Below are 13,818 nucleotides of genomic sequence, written 5' to 3'. Positions count from 1 at the left end.
GGAATAACATACAAAACAGATTTCTCTTACATCATTTATATAGTCAATGATCAAGGAATAAATGATATTTAGAAGGACATTTAAAATCAGCACATACTTAACTACCATTTTCTCTTGTCTGTGCACACATGTGTTTTAGGGAAACTTCAAAAGAATGGGAGAAAGAAAGGACCAAAGTCAACAAAACACAGACGTCATAACTCTAAAAATATTCAATATTATTTCAGCAAACAGCTCAATAAATGCTCCCTGACTGAAAACCACTAATAAGAACAACAAAACAACTGAGTTGGTTTAATCTTGTTTGTTATTATACAAAATCCAATCAGTCACTGTTTGCAGAAAATATCTTGTAAGGTTCAAAGTATAAAATTCCTCAACCAGGTTTCAATCTGTTTTGAACATTCCATTTAAAATGGGAAGTCAGCTGAGTCATCATCACATAATATACTACTGCTAAAAATTCAAAATGCTTTTCCCTAGTTACAAGAGTGGAAATGCTAGGATTCCTGCTTCATAGCCAACTCAAACACACAGAGTATGCAAATCATTTTTAAAATAAGACATCTTAAATAGGAAATTTAAACTATATTTATTTTCATGGGTGGCTTTTTTGTAAGATGGAAAGAAGCTATGCCTTAGTCGAATATTACTTCCTTTTGAATCTCAAACATCTTCCTCTTATTGATACTATTCAGCTCCTCTGACAACCTCCTCATAACGAAGCAGTTTCTTAATCTTTGAGGAGTAATGACCCTTTGAGATCCAATGAGCACTAAGGACTGTATCTGCTTTTGTTGTGTTTTTTTTTAATTTTTATTTTAGCATACATTAAATTTTGCGAAATACTTCATTATACCTGTGGTCCCTCTGTGGAATCGGGATGAGAACCCTTGGTCTGGTGGCACCGTGCCCCTCTAATTTCAATGAGGCATTCTTTCAAGAAAGTGTATTACAAGCCCAGCCCCAATGTTTCATTTTCCTACCAGGGTTATCAGTTCATCACTGGTCAAAGCTGAAAACAAGCAACTTTTATGTCCCACAGTAAGGGAGCTACCTTCAGCATAAATCTTCATAAAAGCAGTAATCATTATGGTCGATCGATTTAAATACAAAGGCTTGTAATTACTGTATCCTCAAATACTTAAAATTACACCTCAGTTTAAACCAACTGTTTGGCATTTCCTAAAATGAAAGCAACACCAAGTCAGTGTAGAAGTGAGAGTACTGGATAACCTTTCGGTTAATTTACTTCAAAATGCTGTGGTGAGGGAATACTGAATCATCATCACCTATGGGATACTCCTGCCAAAAAGGGTCAACCTGAACCTTATCATACAGACAAGACCCAAAAAATGCAAATTTCAGTCTGCAAAAACTACTAGACTGGACTATTTCAAAATGGCATTGTCATGAGAGAAGCAAAAAAGGGCAGGAAAATGCTCCTAATGTAAGAGAAACTTCAGACACAACTAAATGCAACCCAGGATGCAGGAACTGAGTGACAGAACAAATATAACTTAAAAAAAAAAAATTGAGAAAATTGGGAAACTCTGAATAGGGACCAGACAGTATTGTAAAGTTAAACTTCCTGTGGGTGATCACTTGATTGCTGTTAGGATGCCCTTATTCTGTGAGATACCTACCGCCATATTTTGGTGTGCAATGTCATGATAGAACAAATGTAGCAAAATACTAATAATCATTAAAACTAGGTAAAGAGACACAGGTATTTGTTGCAACATTTTTGCAATTCTGCTTAAGGTTAGAATGATTATTTATTTATTTATTTGAGACAGAGTTTTGCTTTTGGGCCCAGGTTAGGCTGGAGTGCAATGGCGCAATTTTGGCTCACTGCAACCCCTGCCTCCCAGGTTCAAGTGATTCTCCTCCCTCACCCTCCCAAGTAGCTGGGATTACAGGCATGTGTCACCATGCCAGGCTAATTTTTGTATTTTTAGTAAAGATGGGGTTTCACCATGTTGGTCAGGCTGGTGTCGAACTAACTCCTGACCTCCAGTGATCCGCTCACCTCGGCCTCCCAAAGTGCTGGGATTACAGGCATGAGTCACCGTGCCGCGCCAATTTTTTAAAATTTTTAAATGAGATAGGGATTTCTGTTTTTTCAGTGAAAGACTTAATCATGCATTAGTCTGAACAGAATACATACAATGCATACTATTTTAGTCTTTCCAATCACAGGCAGTATTTTTGCAGTTATCGCTAAAATTGTAAAGATGTTTTGCAATTTATACTTTCAGACATTTCAGATGCCAGAAATCAAAAGAGCTTACAGAATGGCATTCTTTTTATGTTTATATTCAAATTTTCCACAGAGGGTTATTATACATTTTTAAATTAAGCTTACAGTTTGAGATTAATTTATTCTATCAAGTGATTTACCACCTATTTGCCAAATTAAGCTAGGAAAAAACCATATTAGGTTTGTGCATTAAAAATGGGCAAAAACTACAACTAACTTTTGCACTAACCGACAGCAATATGCATGTGCTGGCCTGCAAACCATATCACAGCAAAGCAAAAGAAAAGCTTAACCAAATCAGATTTTTTTTTTCAGACAAAGGTTGATGAATTGCATGAGTGGGATCCACCTTAGCTACAGAGACCTAATGCCTTGGGGTTTTACTCCTGCTGTCCTAGTTATTTGTTTTCTTTCGAAACGGAGTTTCACTCTGTCACAGAGGCTGGAGTGCAATGGCACAATCTTGGCTCACTGCAACCTCCACCACTCAGGTTCAGATTCTCCTGTCTTAGCCTCCCAAGTAGCTGGGATTACAGGTGCATGCCACCACACCTGGCTAATTTTTGTATTTTTAGTAGAGATAGGGTCTCACCATGTTGGCCAAGCTGGTCTTGAATTCCTGACCTCAAATGATCCACCTGCCTCGGCTCCCAAAGTGCTGGGACCGCACATGGCCTGTCCTAGTCATTTCTAATATAGCATTTGTCCCAGGCAAAAGCATCTCAGACAAGTGTCCCAGTTTAGATGCAACATTATATGGTATATAGCACCTTTAACAACTTTTGTTGTATGATGACATACAGTTGGTTTATGGGGGGGACAAATCAGTATAACGTGAAGTTAACTTCTACTTTAAACACATTTAGTACATGATAGTAAAGTCACCGCAATGGACATAACATATTGAGATAATGGCTTTCACTCTTTTAGGAAAAAAAAGGACAAAACAAAATTATATTTTATCTATTGTGCAATATAAAATAAAATACTGCACAATGGGAATAATGCTAGAATTAGAGTCAAAAGGCCTGTTTAAATCCCAGCTCTGTCACTTGATAGAGAATATAAACTTGTGTTAAGTTACTGAATCTGTTTCAACCATAGCTTTCTCACTTGAGAAATGAAGAAGTGAGAATGCTGGCTGATCTCCATCTAAAGTCACAGTCCAGCTCTAAATATTCAATGATTCTATGATTCTGGCCTCCAAAATATTTTTTCAGACTAGACCAGTTGAGTTCTACTGGTCTAGACCAGTACTGACAGATTTTTTTTTTACAATTGCAAAATGCAACTTAGCATCTTCTCTCCCCGAACTCCTATTTCTGCTCAGACTTCTATTCTGTTCAGAGGTTGGGTCAAACTCTCATTCACCCAAGATGAAGGTCCCTATGTATTTTTAACTCCTCTGACACGTAATCAGCTGTCAAATCCCAGATTCTTAACTTCCTCAGTATCTTATACACTCATCTTTTTTTCCTTTCTCTCTTTTTTTTTTTCCCTTTATTTTTAGACAGAGTTTCACTCTGTTGCCCAGGCTAGAATGCAGTGGCACAAACTCAGCTCACTGCAGCCTCAAACTCCTGGGCTCAAGCAACTTCCCACCTCAGCCTCCCAAGTAGCTGGGACTACAGGTGCACACCACCACACCCAGTTAATTTTTAAAAATTTTTTTGTAGAGGCAGGGTCTATCATGTTGCACAGGCTGGTCTCAAACTCCTGGGCTCAATCCTCCTGCTTTGGCCTCCCGAAGTGCTGGGATTACAGGTGTCAGCCACTGGGTCCAGCCTCACTCACCTCTCTTTGCCACCACTTCAATTCAGGCCTCCATTGCCTCTTGCCTAGATCACTAGTTTTCTCCAATAAATACACCTGGTTAGTAATTCCAGACGAGAAGATTATTCTATCACATCAGTACCCAACAAAAAGCATGCAATAGCTCCCATACCTAAAAATTTATGCACAAGTTCCTCAACCTGACATTCAAGAACCTCTACATCTGGCCTCAACCAGTTTGCTACAAATACCTTATATAACCTGAACTACACACTGCAATATCAAAATCTCCTATAGTTTCTGGATTTTTGTGTCTTTACTTCTTCTGTTGTTCTTACAATGCCCTTTTATCTGCCTTTCAAAATTGATTCTTCAAAGTTCAGTTATAATGGTATCGCCCTCACGTAGACATTATGGCTCCCATGATACTAACAGAATGTGACAATTTTAATGGCCAACTGTGAATTTTAAAATACAGTTTACCTATGATAGTAAACTACATTTATTACTTGTGCCAATGTTTAACTGGCACTTGCTACCAGCAGGCACACGGTCTTGAGGATTTGCAGCTTAGCAGAGTAAAAGGAGAATGGCAACATATCTTTGACATTCAGAAACCAGAGCTTCCAAACTGAGGATCTAGATAATAGGGTCTGGGCTTCCATGTTAATAAAAGATTTTTTTTCTTTTTTCAGACAGTTTCATTCTGTCCAGCAGGCTGGAGCGCAGTGGCACGATCTAGGCTCTCTGCCTCCCGGGTTCAAGTGATTCTCCTGCCTCAGCCTCCCGAGTAGATGGGATTACAGGCGCACGCCACCATGCCCAACTAATTTTTGTATTTTTAGTAGAAATGGGGTTTCACTATGTTGGCCAGGCTGGTCTCAAACTCCTGACCTCAAGCGATCCAACTGCCTCAGCCTCCCAAAGTGCTGGGATTATAGGTGCGAGCCACAGCATTTGGCCAAAAGATGTTTAAATTAACTCAACATCTGAAAGTCGGGGGCTTTCACATTACAATTCCTAATGAAGATCTAGAGCAGTGCTTCTCAGCCAGGGTCGATTTTTGCGCCACACCCAGGGACATCTAGCAATATCTGAAAGCATTTTTGATTGTCACAATTGGGCAGGGTGTGCTACTGCGGATGCTGAACATCCTGTGATGCACAGAACAACCCTCACAATAGTAAATTATCTGGTCCAAAATGTCAAGTGCCCAGATTAAGAAACGGATCTAGAAGTACTGCATGCATCTGTGGGTTCTGCCTACCAAAAGAAATTTTCCAATTTTTCAAGTTCAAAGCCTAAAAAGTTACTCCAATTACCAGTGATATGGTCTCCTCCAAGTTACTTAACCACCTTATACCTCAAATTCTACGTCTGTAAAATGGAAATAATACTACTACCTACCTCACAGGGTTTTTCAAGGATCAGATGAGTCCATGTAAAATCTTAGGAAAACTGTGCCAGGCACATAGTAAGCAATCAATAAATTTAACTACTTACTTCCCTGGCTTAGTGCCCAGTCCCGCATTTGAAATATCGAAAATGCTCAAAAAATGGTTACTCAATGAATACAATGCCTTGATTTCCTGGGGAGAGCACTAATGGGTAAAGACAGATACATACTTTTTTTGTGAAAAAGCAAACATAGCAAAAGATGGAGTTGAAGGAAGCATCTGCTCACTTAATCACTTCTCTCCTTCCTCAGAACACTTTTAACCTGCACGAAATGCACCCCCTCATTGGATCCTTAGTACACATTGCCTTACAATCTCTTTGATATTTGTTTTTCCTTTCATGCCTTCTGACCAATAGAATATCCTCAAGCACATGAATGGGATGGTATCTTTTGATTCCTACGTCATCTACCTAGTATTACTGTTATTTATGCACTTACGATAGTCTTTCTATTAGACTGTACACGCCCTCTGTGGACATGGACAGCACTTTACTCCTTTTTATGTAACCCAAAGGGCCTAACAGACCTCAGCAACTGGCTGGCCCAAGCCGCTCGTTTTATAGATTGGACAGAGAGAGGCTAAGTGACTTGCCAAGAGTCAAGGTCATATTGCAAGTAGCAGAGCTGGAATTCAAACTCTGATAAATAGCCAACCTAGAGACTCGAGTTCTACCTAATATTAAAATTATACCTGTGGTACAGACAATTTTTAATCAAGTACTAGAGCACCTTCATAGGAATTAAACTGATATAGTTACCTGACAAAACAAAAATGGAAGGGGAAATAGACCTCTAAGCTCTGTTCTGCTGATACTACACTTTAATGGCTCAACCTGTTTTCTTTAATGTTTCCATATCTTAACATTTCCTTACTAGATTTTGACAATAAAATTTATGTAAATATACCACAAATAGTCAGTGATGTCAGACTTAATTTCCTTTAAATGATCCCATAATTATTTTGAGTAACAGAGAATCCCTTACTGGGTAAACCAATGATGCCTATCCTTCACCATTTGAATATATTCTTTAACGATCACCTGAACAGATTAGTATCTTATGAAACTCAATAGGCCAGCAATTTGGAACAATTCTACACAGTGCAAAATATTCAGACGATTTGAAATGTGAGTGTTAAAAACCCCAACGTAAACCTAAAACCTGCAATAATCAAGAGCAAACTACATTAAAACCTGAGATAACAAATTTTATTTTATTCTCAACAAGTGAAAAAAAAATAAGAAAAAAAAAAGCTATTCACGGATTTGGTTAACTGGCTAAGTTTCCCTGAGTGTCCCAATATGATGCAAAAGAAAAAGGTGAATAAGAAAGGAAAAGACGGCAGGAAAGAAAATGAATGTGAAAAGGAGATAAATACAGTACAATTCCTTGATGCTTAAGCAATTACAGCTCAATGAAGCTAAATATTTCCATTCCATAAAGACATCGTTTAAAAAAAAAAAAAACAAAAATCCTCCCTCAGCGGTGATGCAAAAGCAGCAGGGCCCAAGAGGGCCCAACAAGAACGATAACCTCTTCTGGAGAAAAGATTTTTAATTATTTTACCAGCTGATAAAAAGAGCACACACCGAACACTGACAGAAATGGAGTTTCAAAGGAAAACAAAACGCAGCTTATGCTTGGTAAAGTTCAAGGACAAAACTGTTTCCAATGCAACAGAAAACGCCTGACTACAATGTGTTGGGGGGGGGGGGGGCGGGGGAAGAAAATGCGAACACATAGTATCTTTTTATAAAGGCAACAATTTGAACTACAAAGTAATAACGGGGAAGCCAAAACAGTTTGACAGCCCGCCATAAGGGCCGTCTCAATCATGAGTCACACAATGCCTGCAACCATTTACAATAGTAATTAATGCACAAGTCCCCTAATTAAATTCTAAAAGGGTGAGAATGCTTTAACTAAGTTTACAAGAATTGCTTTGCGCTTTTTTTTTTTTTTAAAGAAAGAAACACGCGTAATTACGCATCTCCCCGCAATCCCTCCAGTATTCCCCCCAGGCCGCTTCTCCCGAATGTCTGCTCTCTGGGTGCGGAAGAAAATGACACGGGGGAACTTCTCAACCCAGAAAGGGCGAATCGGAGTAGAAATACACGATTATCATGGGGCGGGAGATGGAAAGCTCGCCCATCTTACCTGCTAAGATTTCTTTCTACGTCTTTGGTAGCTTTAGCTTCCAATTCTCTGAAACAAAAAACAAAAACAAAAACAAAACAAAAACACACACACAAAAACGAGATGCGCGTGAAAACGGAGCTGCTGCGGCAGAGGCTCGCGCCGGGGCCGGATGGGGGAGGGGAGGAGACGGGGGGAGGGGGACTCACAAAGCTGCGGGGCTGCAGCCCGGACTGCGGTCCGGCGGCGCGGGCGAGGCGCAAAACCCGGCCCGGCCCCTGCGGCGCGGCGCGGCGCAGTGAGGCTCCCCCGGGCCGCCCGCCCGGCCTCCGCAGCAACGTAGCCTGCGCCCTCCCGCCGAGGCCCGAAGTCTCGGGGACGCCCGGCGCCGCCGCCTCCGCCGCCACCACCGCGGTTGCGGGCCCTGCGGCAGCGCCCGCGGCTCCTCTCGCCCGCAGGGAGGCCCTCGTTCCGCTCACCTCATGTGTGTAAAGTGCACGAGCAAGTGGGGCGCGGCGAAGGAGGCTCGCGAGCCTCAAGCCCTCCGCAGCGCCGCGGGGAGAGGCCCGAGCCGCTGCACCAGCGCCATTTTCTACACCGACCCGCTGCCGCCGCCGCCGACACCGCCGCCGCCGCAGGCCCCAGACCGGAAGTGAATGCCCCACTCGGCAACCCCTTCCGGGGGCGCCGCGGCCACTGGCCCCCAAGATGGAGGCCCTAGCAACTGGACCCGCAGACGGGCAGGTCCTTGGCAACCGCCCCGGCGTGGCACGCTGCACCCAGCCGGACCTCCCTGGGGGTCACAGCCTCCGAGGCGCCCCGCGGAGTGGCTGGGGGCCCTGCGGAGCCCCGAGCCCAACCTTTTTTGGTGCGGCCGGCTCCGGTCTGACCGAGAAGGAGGGGAGTCCCTCCCCTCCTCCTCCTTTGCTGCGACACAAGTTTCCTACCCGCCGCCCGGCCCCTCCCCCACTGACACACGCCAAAAAAAAAAAAAAAAAAAATGCCTAAAACGCAAATCCTACCCCAACCTCAGCCTGATGAGCCCGCGCTGCTTTTGAATTCAGCCACTTATAATTATTTTTGACCTTGGGTCAGTTATTTAACCTCTCTGCTTCTCTTTTCCTCCTCAGGTAAAGAATGCATACCTGAGGCGGGTTGTGAGGCTTAAAAGCGATTTTTATCCACCGACCTTTGACTCAGCAGTTCCGCCTGCACGGATTTTCTGCTCAGGAAATAATTCTGGGTATCTGCAAATATTTCACCCTCGAGATACTAAGCTGTGGTATTGATGATGGTGAAAAATTGTAAACAGCCAAAATGTCCAGCGCTACTAGATGGCTTCGAAGACAGCTACTGGCATGTATTAGGACACTGTAAAAATGATGTGGAGGAATAATCCCGGCATGAGGGAAATGGTTGCAATAGAATAAGTGAAAAAGCAGGTTCCAAAGTAGCTCACACAGTAAGAAACACCTTAGTGCAGACACAGTAAGATACATACATGTGGATACACTATGATATGTATATATGTAGACGCAGATGCATATGTGTACATTAAAAGTATACATGTATACCTACATGTAGATAAAATAAGACATACATATCTGCAGGTAGATACAATATATAATACATGTAGATACCGTAAGATACATATTTTCACTTGCATGTGTTCTTTCCAACCTTTCATCATGCTTTTTCTTCTAATTTAAAGATAATTCCTCCTCTGTGCTTAAAATCTATAACCTTTATACTTCCTCAGAAACCCCACTCTGTGGATCATCCTATTCTCCTTTTTCTAACCTAAGTCCTTCAACTGGCTTTATTTTTTTTATTTTTATTTTATTATTATTATTATTATTATTTTTTAAGTCAGAGTCTCCCTCTGTCTCTCAGGCTGGAGTGCAGTGGCGCGATCTCTGCTCACCGCAACCTCCGCCTCCCGGGTTCAAGCAATTCTGCCTCAGCCTCCTGAGTAGCTGGGATTACAGACGCTCACCACTGCACCGGGCTAATTTTTGTATTTTTAGTGATAACGGGGTTTTGCGATGTTGGCCAGGCTGGTCTTGAACTCCTGACCTCGGGTGATCGCCCAGCCTCAACTGGCTTTACGACATGCTTGAATCTCTCCCATTAAAACAAACAAAACTTCCTTAGACATACTGGGTTCCTATCCTCTCCGAGAGGATAAGCTAGTAAGTGAATGCACAGTCATGAAACATATGCAGCAAAATGTTCACTGATGATGCCTTTTTTATTTTCTTCTTTTACTGTATCTGTTTTGTTGTTTTTTGCAATGAGCATATAAAAAACACTTTTTTAAAAAAAATCAGGTTTACAAAATGTAAAACGTAGTGGGCACCGAATAAATGCTAGTGACTTTCCTTTTCCCGCTATCATCCCTGAGGTTCACTTACCTATCCTCATATTTGTTTTTCTTTCGTAATCCTTTCCACTTAAAATGTTTAAAAAGTTACTACGGTATTTCATTAGGAGTTTAAAAATATGAACATATACTTATGGCACAATATGCTTTCGTACCAGGTTTAGGAATAATTTTTCACAACAGCATAAGGCAATGAAAACAGTCATATTTATCAACATTTGCACAGCTGTTGAGATTGGCTGATTTTTTTATTGGACTTTTTTAGGTTTTAATAACTCAGTGATTCTTAACTGGGACAATGTTGCCCCCATCCCTACCCCTGGAGACATTTAGCAATGAACTTTTTGGTTGTCACACTGGCCGCTACCGATTGGTATCTAATAGCTACAGACCAGGGATTCTGTTAAATATTCTACGATGCGTAGGACAGTCCCCTACAACACTGGAGTATCTGAACCAAAATGCCAATAGCACCAAGGTTGAGGAAGCCTGGAACTAATTCCCAGCTCCAGAGAAGCTAATAAGATGTGACTTCTTGGCCTGGTGCAGTGGCTCACGCCTGTAATCCCAGCACTTTGGGAGGCCAAAGTGGGCGGATCATCTGAGACCAGCCTGGCCAACATGATGAAACCTGGCCTCTACTAAAAATAAAATCTTAGCCAGGCATAGTGGCGCATGCCTGTAATCCCAGCTAATCGGGAGGCTGAGGCAGGAGAATCGCTTGAACCCAGGAGGCAGAGGTTGCAGTGAGCTGAGATCACGCCATTGCACTCCAGCCTGGGCAACAAGAGTGAAACTCCATCTTGGGGGGAAAAAAAAAAGATGTGATTTCCAGAAGGTTTGTCGACAGTGATTGGACGTCGCATCTGAGCCTTCCTGGGCTGCGGTGTAGAGTGTTCTGTATGAGGTCATGCTAGTCACTTTTAAATTATCTCTTTCTTAAACTTGGTGCATACATCAAAAAAAAAAAAAAAAAAAAAAAATGACAATATGAGATCAGCACTGATTCCTTATGTGGGACCCATTAAGGGATCTTTTCCTGTTACTATCTTTTCTTTTTACTAAGTAATCATTCTCTCTACTATTTCCCATCACCATACAAACTCATTAAAAAGCAAAAAGCCCAAACCTCCCTTGATGCATCATTCCTCTCCAGCTCCATTTTTCTGCTCTTGTTCCCAACAATGCTTTCTTGGGAAAGTGTTCAACACAAGCACCTTCACTGGCTCTCCTCCGTCTCCCAGCAATCTTTAACCTGATATCCCCATCCCTCCTCCAAAACTGCTCTTATGAAGGCTGCAAGTGACTTTGAGGGTGCCAGACTCAATGGAAATAGGTCTGTCTTCATCTTGATTTACTTCTTAGCTACATTTGCCACAACCTAACCCTCCCTCCTTCTTAAGAGAATCTCTTTGCTAGGACATCTTAACATTATATTCTTCTGGAGTTCTTTTTACCTTTCTAGCCTTTTCTTTTCTTTTCTTTTTTTGGTATGTTTTGCTAGCATCTTCTGTTTTATATCAAATAAATATTGGAGATCCCCCCACTCCCAAGGCTTTGTTCCAGACTTCTGTCCTTCCCTCTTCTCTACTGTCTCTTTAGGATAGGTAATCTCATTTATTCTGTTGTATTTAAGTACTCTCTGAATGCAGATGACTTGAAAATGTAAACCTTAAATTAACCCTTGTCTCACCTGTGTACCCTTGAATGCCAAAATGACAATTCATTCACACAATATTTATTGAGCACCTACTATGTGCGTGCCAGGCACTGTGCTAGGACTGCCTTCAACGCAGACAGATTTTTTTTTTTTTTTTTTTTTTTTTTTTGAGACGAAGTCTCGCTCTGTCGCCCAGGCAGGAGTGCAGTGGTGCAATCTCGGCTCACTGCAAGCTCTGCCTCCTGAGTTCACACCATTCTCCTGCCTCAATCTCCGGAGTAGCTGGGACTACGGGTGCCCGCCACCATGCCCGGCTGATTTTTTGTATTTTCGGTAGAGAAAGGGTTTCACCGTGTTAGCCAGGATGGTCTCGATCTCCTGATCTTGTGATTCGCCCGCCTCGGCCTCCCAAAGTGCTGGGATTACAGGTGTGAGCCACCACGCCCAGTCTTTTTTTTTTTTTTTTTTAGACATAGTCTCATTCCATCACCCAGGCTGGAGTGCAGTGGCATGATCTCAGATCACTGCAATCTCTGCCCCCTGGGTTCAAGCGACTCCCTTGCTTCAGCCTCTCCAGTAGCTAGGATTACAGACTGTGCAACCACATCTGGCTAATTTTTGTATTTTTAGTAGAGACGGGGTTTTTACCATGTTGGCTAGGTTGGTCTCGAACTCCTGACCTCAAGTGATTCATCTGCTTTGGCCTCCCAAAGTGCTGGGATTACAGGCATGAGCCACTGTGCCTGGCCGATTTTTTTTTTTTCTTAAGCAAACAAAAAGTGTATAACTACAAACTATGGCAAGTGCACCGAAGGATAGGAATGTTGCTCTAAGAAAGTGTAAAACAAGGGAACACAACATTGACTATGCAACAAAGAACGTTTCTTTGAAAATGTAAAGCTTCACCTGAGAATGGAGAGAGGAGCTGGGGAGCAGGAGAGGAGCGGGTCTCCGGCTGGAGGGTTACATTTATGGTTACATTTGTGGGTTATCAGTGCAGAGGGAAACAGGCTTCATACTGTATTTGGCTTTGAATCTGCCAGACCGAGGCAAATGGATTGCTGGAGCGCAGGAGTTCGAGATCAGCCTGGGCAACATGGCAAAACCTCATCAATTTAGCCAGGTGTGGTGGTGTCCATCTGTAATCCCAGCTGCTGGGATTACAGAGCCTGGGCCGAGGGGTAGGTTGCAGTAAGCCAAGATAATGCCACTGTACTCCAGTCTGGGTGACAGAGTGAGACCTTTTCTCAATAAATAAATGAATCTGCTAATGTTGTCATTTTCATTTTACTTGCATCAATCCATTAGGAATGGAACCAGAAACAAGGTCCTATAAAGAGAAACAGGCTGTACAAATTTAATTTTAAATAAGCCCTTTTTCTCCGTTTGTCTTTGTTCCTATGGCTTTTGAAGTTATCAGGACATAAATGTTCTCTAACTTCTCCTCCTTCTCTTACTAAGAAGGGCAAATGATGAGCCTAACACTTTGGAAATTACGTACTTGAAAGAAATGATTTTGTTTTCCTCCCAAGGCTTTACCAAACACCATTGTGAGATATATAAGTATATTTTTAGGCAAGGTTTGTGCATAATATTTTTAAATTTTAAATTTTTTTCACAATAATGTATAAATATGAACATGGATATGAGTTCCTGGAGAGAATGTATTTATTTATTTATTTATTTATTTATTTATTTATTTATTTTAACAAGGTCTCGTTCTGTTGCCCTGGCTGGAGTGCGGTGGCACAATCTCAGCTCACTGCAACCTCCACCTCCTGGGCTTAAGCGATCTTCCCACCTCAGCCTCAAGTAACTGAGGCTACAGGTGCAAACCACTGCACCTGGCTACTTTTTGTATTTTTTGTAGAGATAGGATTTCACCATGTTGCCCAGGCTGGCCTCGAACTCCTGAGCTCAGGTGATCCACCTGCCTCGGCCTCCCAAAGTGCTGGGATTACAGGCGTGAGCCACCGTGGACAGCCAAGAGTATTTATCTTATTTAACTAAAATGTATTTGGAAGTTAACATATGCCAGTCAGGCTCTGTTCTAAGTGCTTCACAAATATTAATTAATTATTAATTGTTGTTTTCACATAGCCATGTGAGATAGAAATATTACCCCCACTTAGCAGATGAGGGTA

At 42.1% G+C, this 13,818-nt stretch overlaps 1 protein-coding gene across 10 annotated transcripts in view; it reads right to left on the bottom strand.

The window, feature by feature from the left end:
- The window catches only part of TNRC6A (trinucleotide repeat containing adaptor 6A), a 213,948-nt gene that overhangs the window by 92,410 nt on the left and 107,720 nt on the right, over positions 1-13,818 (bottom strand). Inside the window, exons 1-2 of one of the 10 annotated variants that reach the window (XM_037989741.2) lie at positions 8,111-8,366; positions 7,653-7,700 (exon numbers count right to left, since the gene is read on the bottom strand). The exons of 7 other annotated variants lie outside the window; for them this stretch is intronic. In XM_037989741.2, the coding sequence (XP_037845669.2) occupies positions 7,653-7,700; positions 8,111-8,115 (53 nt within the window). In that variant the 5' untranslated portion in view covers positions 8,116-8,366. Of the gene's footprint in view, positions 1-97; positions 7,192-7,652; positions 7,701-8,110; positions 8,367-13,818 lie in introns of those variants that run through there. 2 more of the 10 variants (XM_073015246.1, XM_073015244.1) reach the window with 2 other exon arrangements.

This window comes from Chlorocebus sabaeus, chromosome 5, assembly GCF_047675955.1.
Source record: "Chlorocebus sabaeus isolate Y175 chromosome 5, mChlSab1.0.hap1, whole genome shotgun sequence".
Classification (NCBI taxonomy): domain Eukaryota; kingdom Metazoa; phylum Chordata; class Mammalia; order Primates; family Cercopithecidae; genus Chlorocebus; species Chlorocebus sabaeus.
The sequence above is the reverse complement of the archived record's forward strand: the minus strand, read 5'-3'. Positions and strand labels throughout refer to the sequence as shown.